Here is a 13,212-nt window from a genome sequence, read left to right as displayed (position 1 = left end):
GGCCTGGATCTGGATCTGCACCCCGCCTCTGGAGAGGAGCACCCCAACGTATTGCTGAAACGCCTTTGGCTGGCAGCGGCAGGGTCTTTAGTCCTTGGGGAGGCATTAAACCCTCTATCCAAAGTGCTCTGGGATGGGGACTGTTCATCCTAGTGCACCTCACAGATCATTACACCACAGAAAGCAATCCAAGGCCAGCTCCGTTTTCTTCAAGAGCACATACCATGTCTCTACTGTACCGGTATGATAGTTTCCCCATCTGATTTATTTGTAGCATATATATCAACCTCACAAAAGGACACCCTTCTATTTACAGCAACACAATAAACCTAGAGGCCTTTTATTATTATTTATTTTTGAGAGACACAGAGACACTGTGAGCAGGGGATGAACAGAGAGACAGGGAGACAGAGAATCTGAAGCAGGCTCCAGGCTCTGAGCTGTCAACACAGACCCTGAGGCGAGGCTGGAACTCAGGAATCATGAGATCATGACCTGAGCCGAAGTTGGACACCTAACCACCTGAGCCACCCAGGAGACCGAGGGACATTTTTGTTGTTTTTAGTATATTGAAACACTACCATCGCCCTCTAGCCAAGTTAGTAGTCTTTAAGTTTTAGATTGTAATGTTAGCCTGTAAACTTGATTTAACGTTTTTCTTAAAGTTTATTTATTTTGCAAAAGAGAGAATGCATGAGTGGGAGAGGAGCAAAGACAGAGGATGAATCTCAAGCAGGATCCACAACGTAAGCATGGCAGGACAATACAGGGCTCAAGCTTATGAACCACAGGGTCATGACCTGAACCAAAACTGAACACAGTCTCCTCCAGTTTGACTCACGTCCAGGCTCTTCTCTGATGGACCACTTTGGTAGGACGATCATTTAGCATTAATAAGCAAACAAAATTAAGAAGATTTAGGAAAAATATTTACTTTTCACCTCCCTCTTTAAAAAATAATATACACAGAAAAGAGGCCCAGGATTAGAGCAGTCACCACACAGACTACATTGTGATACAAGCCAGGTATGCAAAACAGAGAGGAACCCAGGAAAGACCATGTGAACAGTTTTCTATGTCCTACTGTTTTAGAGCGGCCCAGAAAATATTTGCTATCAAATACTTTTCATCTTCCTGTGAATTACATTCTTTCCCTCGGAGGCCCCAGACTTCTGATTCTTTCCTCCTCCCCTTCTTCCTGCTTTCATTTCTTTCCTCTCCCCAATTCCTTCTCCTCCTCCTTCTCTCCTCTTCAAAGACATATATACTTTTCCTATGCAGTTTGCTTGTGTTTCTGGAGACTCCATTCATAGACTATTAGATTTTAATTCCTCCTGTTTGTCACATGCCAATGTGCTTCTTACTCAACAATGAAAACTTCCTCTGAGGTTCTGGTTCATGCTTTCGTATATTCTTCCAGACTGTATTTGGCTCCTCTTTTATACCATCAATGTTATGGGAGAAAAAGAAACAGAAAGGCAGGACATACCATGTGTATTCTGGGGGAAATACTGGACACCCATTTCCAGGTCCTAAGGTATGAGAAGTCTAACTCACATGCACGTTCCTGAGGTACCCAGCACACCACCATGTGAGTAAAAGCTGTGTGCAGAGTAAAAGCTTCATAAACACTGCCTTAATGATGTGTCTGTTACTTTCCAAATACAGACCTTATCAGCCTATACCTGTTCCAAATACTGTCATGAGCATATACATCTAACACACTGACCTACACACTCTAGCTTATGGCTTGAGTAATTGTTGCTTCTTTGAGATTTCAACATCACTGATGCTGGGGAAACAAGGAACACAATGTTCAAGTTTAACCATGGTAGAAAAGTGGACTTTTTTTGCCAGCAAGTCTTGAGGTCATATGGAGAATGATTCAGCACTGTACCACTGCTTCCTCTGCATGTCAATGCTCAGGAGTTCTGTGACGCCCCTTTAAAAACTCCCTGCTTTCTATGTGGCTTTGTAGATTTTCTATAGCCCCTGCTTCAGAGAAAGAAAACAGGTCAAATAATAGGTGTTTCTAATAAGTCTCATCGGGTCCCTGTTTCTGAACCTATCTGATGTGTCCAGACCCTTTGAGCGCCATCTCCAATATCTTCTGAAATGTGTGACATTTGACAGCAATGCCCACAATGATTACATCATCCAGTATCCCCTCCTCTATAACTGCCACTGATCAAGGCCTGGGCATCACAGGAATCATTGTCCTCTTACAGCATCTGGTTCTTAGTAACACACAGGAATTCAATTCAATCATGAAGATGAAATGGCACTTCCATCATCCTCAGAATCCCACCACGTTTGCCAATTCCTTATCTCTTTGACTTTTATTCATCAGATGATGCGACAAAGCGCTGCCTGTGACTGTGCAGTTCTGAAAAGGGAGCCACTTCAGGTTCCCACCTTACACTGGAAAAGGATCTTCATATTTTCTTACTTTCTATCCCTTTCCTACAGTATTTAATCACAGGAGATAGGTTAACATTGGTGATGGGATAACACTTCACGCTGTAGAATCCATGGAAATACATTAAAAACAGTTGTTTTATTAATTAAATGTATTAAGATCACACATAGACGAAGTTATGCATGTCCAGTCCCCTCTATTAGCATACTTCAATATCCAGAATGAAAGCCTTAAGAAAGTATTTTGTTGATAAAATGTTGTGGGAATACAGACTTCCGGGCCTGAGGTCATAGGTGAAAAGTGTGTATTTATAATTGTATGCTATTTTGGGGAAGAGTTAATTATGACCTTTCGAATCGCTCTGAGTATGTCATCATTTCAACCCCATCAACTGATATTCTCTAACTCTTGCTGTAGTGAAGATATACCAGTGTTTCACTGAATTTCCACCTTTTTTTTCCTTAAAGACAAGCTGGGAAATTATTTTATTTATAATATTCAACAAGATTTTTAGCTTTAATACAGGTAAAAGAATGATGTTTGGAATACCATTTCATGAGAACTTGCATCAATATTTCCCCACCACCACCATCTCCACGTAGATTTTCTCTGTATATGGGGTATTATGTTGCCCTTCATCTTCCATGGAGAACGAGGTATGAGTCATACCTAACAAAGAAAGGCATGTCATATCTTTGATGCACCAATAATTAGCCACATAATTTTCCAAAGCCTCTCAGAATAGATGCATTTTGGATGTATTTTGAGAAGAGAAATACACTAATATATTCTAGCCAAAAATGTCTGAGAAGGTTGATGTGGCAAAAAGCAGAGCACAGACTGAAATTAATGATACCTATGCAATAATTGATCTATTGAGGGTCACCTGAGTTGTTCAGTTGGTTAAGCATGAACCTTTGGTGCAGGTAGTGAGCTTGCAGTTCGTGAGTTCAAGCCCTTGTCGGGCTCTATGCTGACAGTTCAGAGCCAAGAGCCTATTTTGGACTCTGCCTCCCACTCTCTCTCCCCATTCCCATATCCTGCAGTCTCTCAAAAATAAAAAGCATTTAAAAGATTGATCCAATTAATCTCTTAAGGCATAATAACATATACATTGTGTTTAACCTTGTATTAGTCCTTATCATCAGTATGTTGGCAAATGTCTGAATACAGTCTGATGCACTACTTTCTAGTGTGGATTTGGTAACACTTATTGACATCTGATGTTCAGTAAAATATTTTTCCAAATATTTATATCCTTCAAGTGACCTTCTTTCATGCACTGTCTGGGGTTTGCTAAAGCGTACATTTAATTGAAGGCCTTTCCTCATTCATTATGTCTGTACAATATAAATCTCATGTGAACTTTTCGATATTGATTAACGATCAAATTGCACTTATAAGCACTACTTCTTTTTCCTGTGCATGCTACATTCTATTCTGTAAGTTAGCTATGATATGGAGCAAGTCGTGAGGTCCAGCTATAGGATGGGCACATTCTTTACCTTTGTAATGTTTCTCCTCACCATAAAGTCTGTGATGACGAGTAAGGTTGAGCAGTCATAAAGGGTTTATACTTTCTTTACAGTTTAAGTTTTTTCTTCAGTATGAATTCTGCGATGTAGAATGAAGCTTCACCTCTGATGAACAGACTTCCCAAAGTCTTTATATTTGCAAAATCCTCCCCAGTATTCAGTCTCTGATCAGGAGTCAGCATTTAGCATTGCTTCAAAGCCTGGCCACACTCTTTAGTATTCAGTGGTTATTCGCTAGGATACATTTTCCTATGTGATGGAAGGAGTGAGCAGTCCACAAAAACGTTTCTCACATTCCTTAAATTTGAATGATTTGCTCCAGTATGAATTCTGAGATCATGAGAAAATTGTGATTGAAGACTGATGAAAGACCTAATTACATTCTTTACATTTGTTTCTATCAAGGTTTCTGTCAAGTATGAATTCAGTGCTGTCGACTAAGGTATAAGGGTCAGTTAATAATCTGGCCATATTCTTTACATTTGTAGCATTTCAATCTTATGAATTTTGTGATGTCTAATAAGGTGTGAGTGTTGGATAAAGGCCTTGCCACATTAGTTGCATTGGTGAGATTTCTCTCCAGTATGGATTCTGTGATGTCTGTAAAGGTTTGAGGCCTGGTTAAAGTCCTTACCACATTCTTTACATTGGTAAGGTTTATCACCAGTATGGATTCTGTGATGTATGTACAGTTCTGACCTGGACTTAAAGGCTTTTCCACATTCTTCACATTGGTGAGGTTTCTCTCCAGTATGGATTCTGTGATGTATGTACAGGTCTGACCTGGACTTAAAGGCTTTTCCACATTCTTCACATTGGTAAGGTTTCTCCCCAGTATGGACTCTGTGATGTCGATTAAGATCTGAGGGCCATTTAAAGGCCTTTCCACATTCTTTACATTGGTAAGGTTTCTCTCCATTATGGATTCTGTAATGGTTGTAAAGGGTTGAGATGTGGGTAAATGCCTTAGCACATTCTTTACATTGGTAAGTTTCCTCTCCAGTATGGATTCTGTGATGTCGATTAAGAGCTGAGTGGTTCTTAAAGGCCTTGCCACATTCTTTACATTGGTAAGGTTCCTCTCCAGTATGGATTCTGTGATGTCGATTAAGAGCTGAGTGGTTCTTAAAGGCCTTGCCACATTCTTTACATTGGTAAGGTTCCTCTCCAGTATGGATTCTGTGATGTCGATGAAGGTTGGATGAATTGTTAAAGGCTTTGCCACATTCTTTACATTGGTAAGGTTTCTCTCCAGTATGGATTCTTTGATGTTCATCAAGGATGGAGAGCAACTTAAAGGCTTTGCCACATTCTTTACATTGGTAAGGTTTCTCTCCAGTATGGATTCTGTGATGTCGATGAAGGATGGAGGATTGGTTAAAGGCCTTGCCACATTCTTTACATTGGTAAGGTTTGTCTCCAGTATGGATTCTGTAATGGTTGTAAAGGTTTGTGATTTGGGTAAAGGATTTGCCACATTCTTTACATTCGTAAGGTTTCTCTCCAGTGTGTGTTTTGTGATGCTCATTAAGGGTTGAGGATCGAATAAAGGCCTTGCCACATTCTTTACATTGGTAAGGTTTCTCTCCAGTATGGATTCTGTGATGGTGATTAAAGGCGGAGTACCAGTTAAAGGCTTTGCCACATTCTTTACATTGGTAAGGTCTCTCTCCAGTATGGATTCTGTGATGTTTTTTAAGGACAGAAGGCCGGTTAAAGGACTTGCCACATTCTTTACATTGGTAAGGTTTCCCTCCAGTTTGAGTTCTGTGATGTTCGGTAAGAGGTGAGTGTTGGGTAAAGGCCGTCCCACGTTTTTTATGAATGTCAGTTTCCTCTCCAGTAAGGATTGGACTATGTCCATTTACTGATGAGTCATCAATCAAAGTTTTACCACTTTCTTCACATTTGTAAGGTTTACCACATTCTTCACATTTGTAAGGGTTGTCTCCAGGATGCTCTTGCTGATGTTGAATTTGTACTGAGCACCAGCTGAAGCCTCTGCCACCCTGCTGGCAAATGTAACCTTTCTGTCCAGTATGGACTGTCTTATTTATATGCAGTCTTGATGACTGGCTAAGCATGTTCCCAGGTTCATTTCATTTACATGCGTTTCTTCCCGCATGAATCCTCTGATGGTCACCAACATTGGAGGACATGTTAGGAATTTGTCCGCATTCATTGTATTTACAGGGTTTCTCTCCCAAATGTATAGTCTTATGTGCAATAAGATTGGTACTTTGAATAAAAACCTCTTCATTATTATTATCTTCATAATGGTTCTCTGGAAAAGGAGTCCCCAGGTGTCTTTGATGCCAATCAGTCTTCCCAACCTTGTCCCAGCCTACCACTAAATGTCCATTCTCAAAGGCACTATGTTGATATATATCCACTGACACATTTTGAAAAGAAGTTTCCATGAACGTCTTTGGAAGAATGCTCTCGTCAGCATTTGAAGATACTGCTGAAAGGTAACGAATGAAAGTAAAATCATTCTACTTTCTTTTTTAAAAATTTTTAATGTTTTATTTATTTCTGAGAGAGTGAGAGACAGCGTGAGCAGGGAAGGGTCAGAGAGAGAGGGAGGTACAGAATCCAAAACATGCTCCAGGTTCTGAGCTGGCTGTCAGCATAGATCCTGACACGGGGCTCAAACCCACAAATGTGAGATTTTGACCTGATTTGAACTCGGTTGCTTAACCAACTGAGCCACCCAGGCGCCTCTTCACTCTCTACTATCAGATGAATACAATGAGAATTTCTTATACTCAAAACTGAAAAAACTTTACCTTAAGGGAAAAATAATCATTTTTCTTCTTTTTCTTTTAATTTTTATCTACTTTACAGTTTATTTCTTTTTTGACAGAGGAAGGGAGAGCATGAGAGGGGGAGGGGCAGAAAGACAGGAAGACACAGAATCTGAGGCAGGCTCCAGTCTCTGAGCTGTCAGCATAGAGCCTGATGGGAGACTCAAACCCTCAAATGGTGAGATCATGACCTGAGCTGAAGTCTGACACTTAACTGACTAAGGCACACAGGCACCTCGAATCATTATTTTTTCTATATCACTCAGATTGTATCTGAATTTAATCCCAACTAATATTTTTACAAAGTTATTGTTGGCATATTTTACAATTTGATGGCGTTTCTTTGTTTAGAAATGAAAAGTTCTGGGGTTACTGGGTGGCTCCATGTGTTGGGCATCTGATTCTTGATTTCAGCTCAGGTCATCATCTCTTTTTTCGTATGTATCAGCCCCACATCCTGCTCTGCACTGATAGTGTGGAGCCTGCCTGGAATTCTCTCCTCTCTGTCCCTCATCCACTCACTCCATATTTCAAAATACATGGGGAAAAAAATAAACTTAAAAGAAACGAAAATTTTTTGCTGCCTTGACTCTAAAAAATGGATTATATCCTTAAATTCTGCATAATAATGTCTGTTAAGTGCTTATTTCATAAGGGCTTTCGTTACAGCTTTCCGTGGTTGATATTAATGAATACACTTTACAATTTTCCTGTGCAGGAAGACATGCCAGTAATTCAAACTCTGCCTTTTCTCATGAGTGCACGGTCAGAGATAGTATTATGGCAACAGGGACGTGTAGGGGGCTCAGGAGGTCCAATATCCAACTGTGGCTCAGGTCACGAGTTCGTGGTCTGTGAGTTGGAGTGCAGGGGCGGACTCTGTGCTGTCAGCTTAGAGCTAGGAGGATGCTTCAGATGCTGTGTGTCCCTCTCTCTCTGTCGTCCCTTGTTCCCTCTGTCTTTCAAATTAAACATTTCAAAAGATTTAAAAACAATTTGACACAATAAATCATAATGCAATCTCATATATAACTACTCAGAAAGTGAGAAAACATGACATAGTCAGAGGAACTTTATATGATACACGACAAAATTATAAAGTGATTCAATTATTAAAAAATAATGTTAACAATTGAGATTTTATTATACAATGCAAGTTTTGAATTCTAATTTATTTATTTTTTAAATTTCAGAAACAGAGATGGCATGACCAAGGGAGGGTCAGAGAGAGGAGGTGACACAGAATCCAAAATAGGCTCGTCTCTGTGCTGCCAGTCATCACAGAACCCAACGTAGGGCTCGAAACCATGAACTGTGAGATCGTGACCTGAGCCGAAGGCAGACATTCAAGTGACTGAGCCACCCAGGTGCCCCTGCAGGTTTTGAATTCTACATGTCTATCTCCCTTATTACATTATTTTATGTAGAAATTCTAGGGAAATCATCAGAAATTTAAATTATTTTACCATCGAGGAATGGGACATATAGAGTGGAAATTTCTTATTTTAGTTAATACCATTGATAAATGAACTTTTCTTTCTTTTTCTAAGCTTCGTAAAATTTATTTTGAAAGAGAGAGATAAAGACCAAGTAGGGGAGGAGCAGAGAGAGAGGGACACAGAATTTCAAGCTTGCTCTGTGTTGTCATCACAGAACCCTGTGTGGGACTCTAACTCACTGAATGTGGGATCATGACTTCAGCTCAACTTAGATGTTCTGCAAAGGATCCACCCAGGCGAGGTAAAACCTGAGCTTGTGAAGTGAAATTAAGTGTTAGATTTTCTCATCTTAGGGAGGTACTTTAATATCTGATGACATTAGTGGGTCTCTATTTTGTACAATAAACACTAAAGCCTCGGCAAGATGGCGGAGAAGTAGGGAGCTCTGTACTTTCACTCGCGCCCATACATCACACAGAAAAGATCTGAAGCCACAGGAAACCTTATGAAACCCAAGAGATTGGGAGAAAAAGGACACAGAATCCACTGAGAAAGCCTTCTAATGTGAGTGCGAATTGGGGAAGATAAAATCGGGCCAGGATCAGAGACTCCAGGGTCGGAGGCGATCCCCCTCTGCAGGGAGTGAGAGGGGAAAAAAGAGAGAGTGTGAAACAGAAAAACCTCCGCTCGGGGCATAGAAAGACCGAGTGCACTAAATATCTGCGCACCAGGTCCCCTCCGGCCAACTGGTCCCGGAGGGGCTGAGCACACAGACTGCTTCTTTGTGCTGCTCCTGGCGGGCTGGACTTCAGAGTAGCGGCACACCTGCCGCCATTGTCCTCCTGGCGGGCTTGGGCCCCTGGAAGGGCCGCGCGTGGACACCGAGCATCCGCGCTCCTGGCTGGCTGGAGCTCTAGAGGGAAGGCAAAGAGCTAAAGACTGGGAGATTTGCCCACGAGTTCGTGTTTCAGGTGACGAGTCACAGAGGGACCTGGTTTTCCTCACTCCAGCGGGCTCCGCGCACCCGGCAGGCAAGCCCCGCGCATGCGCGCCAGCCCGACCCAGAGAAGGAAGCAACAATTCTGACGCCACCCCCAGAGCTCGGCAGGGGCCCTGGAATTGCCCCGAGGGGGTTGCCAGGAAGTTGTGTCTAAGGCAATTTCAGCGGGGTTCGAAGACTGGGATTTGGAGACTGGGACTGGCCTGGGTTGAAAAGCGCAACCAACATTGGCTGCGCCCACGGTACAGGGAGTTTACACGCCCAAAGAAGCGAGGTGCAGCGCTTGGGTCAAGAAGGGACTAGAGCGCCGCCACTCTCCTTCCCCCAACCGCCAAGGCAGAACTCCCGCCTGACGCATTGGATCGTGCATGCCACACCCATCCCTGCTTGAGAGCTGCCCTCCGCCCTTTTTTTTTTCTTTTCTTTCTTTTTTCCCCAGAACACTGACCTGATTAACTCTGGTCACCGGCTTATTTAAACAATCACATTTAGTCCATTCTGTAGATGTAAATTCTACACCTACCGACATTTTCATCTCTTTCTCTCAGGAGTAATTAGACTATATAGTTTCTCTGGATAACACCAGGATCCTTCTCTCACCTATCCAACCATATTCCACCCTTTAGCTCTTTGAAAAAATCTTCTTATTCCTTCTGCCTGTTCATTCTATTTCCAGTTTTGCCTCATCCCCGTCCTGTCTTCTCTCTCTTTCTCTATGCTCTTCAATCAGCACTGCATATACACGTCTATTTAACTTTAGTTGGGAAATTCGGTTATATGCTTTAAACCTTTCTTTGTCTATTTGTTTTCTTCTTTTTTCCTTTTCTTTTCTCCTTTTTGACCCTTTTATGTATTTTATACTCCCTATTATTCGCCCTCCCTCCTCCGTCTTTTCTCTTAACTTTTTCGTTTTCCCTCTTGGTTTGCATATTAGTTGAATTAGTCTGTGCGTTTGTGTGCTCCTACTCCCTGTGTGTTTGTGTGTTTCCTTCTCCAGGGCTACCTCATGAAACAAGCCAGAGTACACAAGGTGCAGAGTCCCAAATATCACTACAGGTAGGAAAATAAAATAACCAAGGTCCCAACAACAGAGACCGAGAGATACCATTCAAAAAACACTCTCTGAAAGGATAGGCCCTGGACAGTCAAAGAGTCTTCTTGGATACAGCAGCGCTTATAGGTGCTGAGAGCATAACAAGTCTTTAAAACTAACAAGAGCCAGAAAGCTAACTAGGATGACGAAACAAAAGAGCTCTCCTCCAAACAAACTCCAAGAAGAAATGACAGCTAATGAACTGCTCAAAACAGATATAAGCAGCATAACTGAACAAGATTTTAGAATAATAATGGTAAAATTAATAGCTGGGCTTGAAAAAAGCATAGGGGACATCAAAGGATCTATGGCTACAGAGAGAATGGAAAATAAAAATAGGCATGAAGAATTTTAAAATGCGATAAATTAGATACATAATGAATTAGAGGCCTCCAAAGCACGGATTGAAGAGGTAGAAAGGAGAGTAAGTGATTTAGAAGACACCATTATAGAAAAACAAAAAGCTGACAAAAAACAGACAGACTGATCCAGAAGCATGAAAGAAGAGTTCAAGAGCTCAGCGATACGGTCAAACACAACAATATCCGTATCATAGGAATCCCAGAAGAGGAAGAGAGAGGGAAAGGTGCTGAAGGAGTCCTGGAACAAATTATAGCAGAGAATTTCCCCAACCTGAGGAAGGAAGTAAATGTTGAAATACAAGAGGCTCAGAAAACTCCCCTCAGACGTAATTTGAATGGATCTTCTGCACGGCATTACATAGTAAAAATGGCAAAATACAAGGACAAAGAGAGAATTCTGAAAGCAGCTAGGGAGAAAAGGGCCCTAACATACAAAGGGAAATCTATCAGAGTGGTGACAGACCTATCTACTGAAATTTGGCAGGCCAGAAAGGAATGGCAGGAGATCTTCAATGTGATGAACAGTAAAAATATGCAGCCAAGAATCCTCTATCCAGCAAGCCAGTCATTCAAAATAGAAAGAGAGATAAAAATCTTTCCAGTAAACAGAAATTGAAAGAATTAGTCACCACTAAGCCAGCCCTACAAAAAATCCTGAGGGGGACGCTCTGAAGGAAATGTTGCAAGGAACAAAGATACCAGAGACACCACCACAAACATGAACACTACAAAAGATACAAAGACTCAAAACCCACACATTTCAATAATAACACTGAAGGTAAATGGGCTGAATGCTCCAATCAAAAGACATAGGGTAGCAGAATGGATAGAAAAACAAAATCGATCTATATGCTGTCTACAAGAAACTCGTTTTAGACTGGAAGATACCTTCAGATGCAAAGTAAGGGGATGGAGAAATATATATCATGCTACGGGAAATCAAAAGAAAGCCAGAGTAGCTATACTTATATCAAACAAACTGGACTTTAAATTAAAGACAATAACAAGAGATGAAGAAGGGCACTACATAATAATTACAGGGTCCATCCATCAGGAAGAACTATCATAAATGCCTATGCACCGAATATGGGAGCACCTAAATATCTAAAACAATTAATCACAAACAGAAACAAGCTTATAGATAAGAATGTACTAATAGCAGGGGACCTTAATACTCCACTTACAGGAATGGATAGGTCAACCAGACAGAAAATCACTAAATAATGGACTTGAAAGACACATTGGACCAGATGGATCTGACGGATATATTTAGAACTTTATATCCTGAGGCCAGGGAATTTACTTTCTTCTCTAGTGCGCATGTCACATTCTCCAAGATTGATCACATACTGGGACTTAAAGCAGCCCTCTATATATATAAAAGAATTGAGATCATACCATGCACACTGTCATATCATAATGCTTTGAAACTTGAAATCAATCACAGGAAAAAGTCTGGAAAACCTCCAAAAACATGGAGGTTAAAGAAAACCCTACTAAAGAATGAATGGGCCAATCAGGCAATTAGAGATGAAATTTAAAAATATATGGAAACAAATGAAAACAAAAATACAACAATCCAAAATCTATGGGATGCGGTAAAGTCAGTCCTAAGAGGAATGTACATTGCTCTCTAGGCCTATTTCAAGAGATTAGAAAAAGCGCAAGTCCAAAATCTAACGGCTCACCAAGGAAGTAAAGGCAGAGCAACAAGAACGCCCTAAACCAAATAGAGGAAGACAAATAGTAAAAATTAGATCAGAAATAAACAACATAGACCAAAGAAACAATTGAACAGATCAATGAAACCAAGAGTTGGTTTTTTGAAAAAATAAACAAAATTGACAAACCTCTAGACAGAATTATGAAAAAGAAAAGAGTGAGCACCCAAATAGACAAAATTATGAATGAAAATGGACTTATTACAACAAACCCCTCAGAAATACAAGAAATTATCAGGGATTACAATGAAAAATTATATGTCAACAAATTGGACAACTTAGAAGAAATGGACAAATTCCTAAACACACACTCACTACCAAAATTCACACGGGAAGAAATAGAAAATCTGAACAAACGCATAACGAGTGAAGAAATCGAATCAGTTATCAAAAATCTCCCAACAAATAGGAGCCCTGGACCTGATGGGTTCCTTGGGGAATTCTACCAGACATTTAAAACAGAATTAATCCCAATTCTTCTCAAGCTATTCCAAAAAATAGAAGTCGAAGGAAAACTCCCGGACTCATTTTATGAAGCCAGCATCACTCTGATTCCCAAGCCAGACAGAGATCCAACAAAAAAAGAGAACTATAGGCCAATATCCTTGATGAATACGGATGCAAAAATTCTCAACAAGATCCTTGCAAATCGAATCCAGCAGCATATCAAAAGAATCATCCACCAAGATCAAGTGGGATTCATTCCTGGGTTACAGGGCTGGTTCAACATTCGCAAATCAATCAATGTGATCCATCATATCAATAAAAGAAAAGATAAAAACCATATGATCCTGTCAATAGATGCAGAAAAAGCATTTGACAAAATACAGCATCCC

The 13,212-nt window shown here is 40.7% G+C and overlaps 1 protein-coding gene across 1 annotated transcript in view; it reads right to left on the bottom strand.

Annotated features, from left to right (window-relative positions):
- LOC120226050 (zinc finger protein 208-like) overlaps positions 1-13,212 on the bottom strand; it is a 141,696-nt gene that overhangs the window by 47,570 nt on the left and 80,914 nt on the right. Inside the window, 2 exon segments of the mRNA XM_039224246.1 lie at positions 4,469-5,751; positions 5,863-5,912. Of these exon segments, the coding sequence (XP_039080177.1) occupies positions 4,469-5,751; positions 5,863-5,912 (1,333 nt within the window).

The sequence above is a fragment of the Hyaena hyaena genome, unplaced genomic scaffold (assembly GCF_003009895.1).
Source record: "Hyaena hyaena isolate Hyena2069 unplaced genomic scaffold, ASM300989v1 scaffold_1589, whole genome shotgun sequence".
NCBI classification, from domain to species: Eukaryota; Metazoa; Chordata; class Mammalia; order Carnivora; family Hyaenidae; genus Hyaena; species Hyaena hyaena.
The sequence above is the reverse complement of the archived record's forward strand: the minus strand, read 5'-3'. Positions and strand labels throughout refer to the sequence as shown.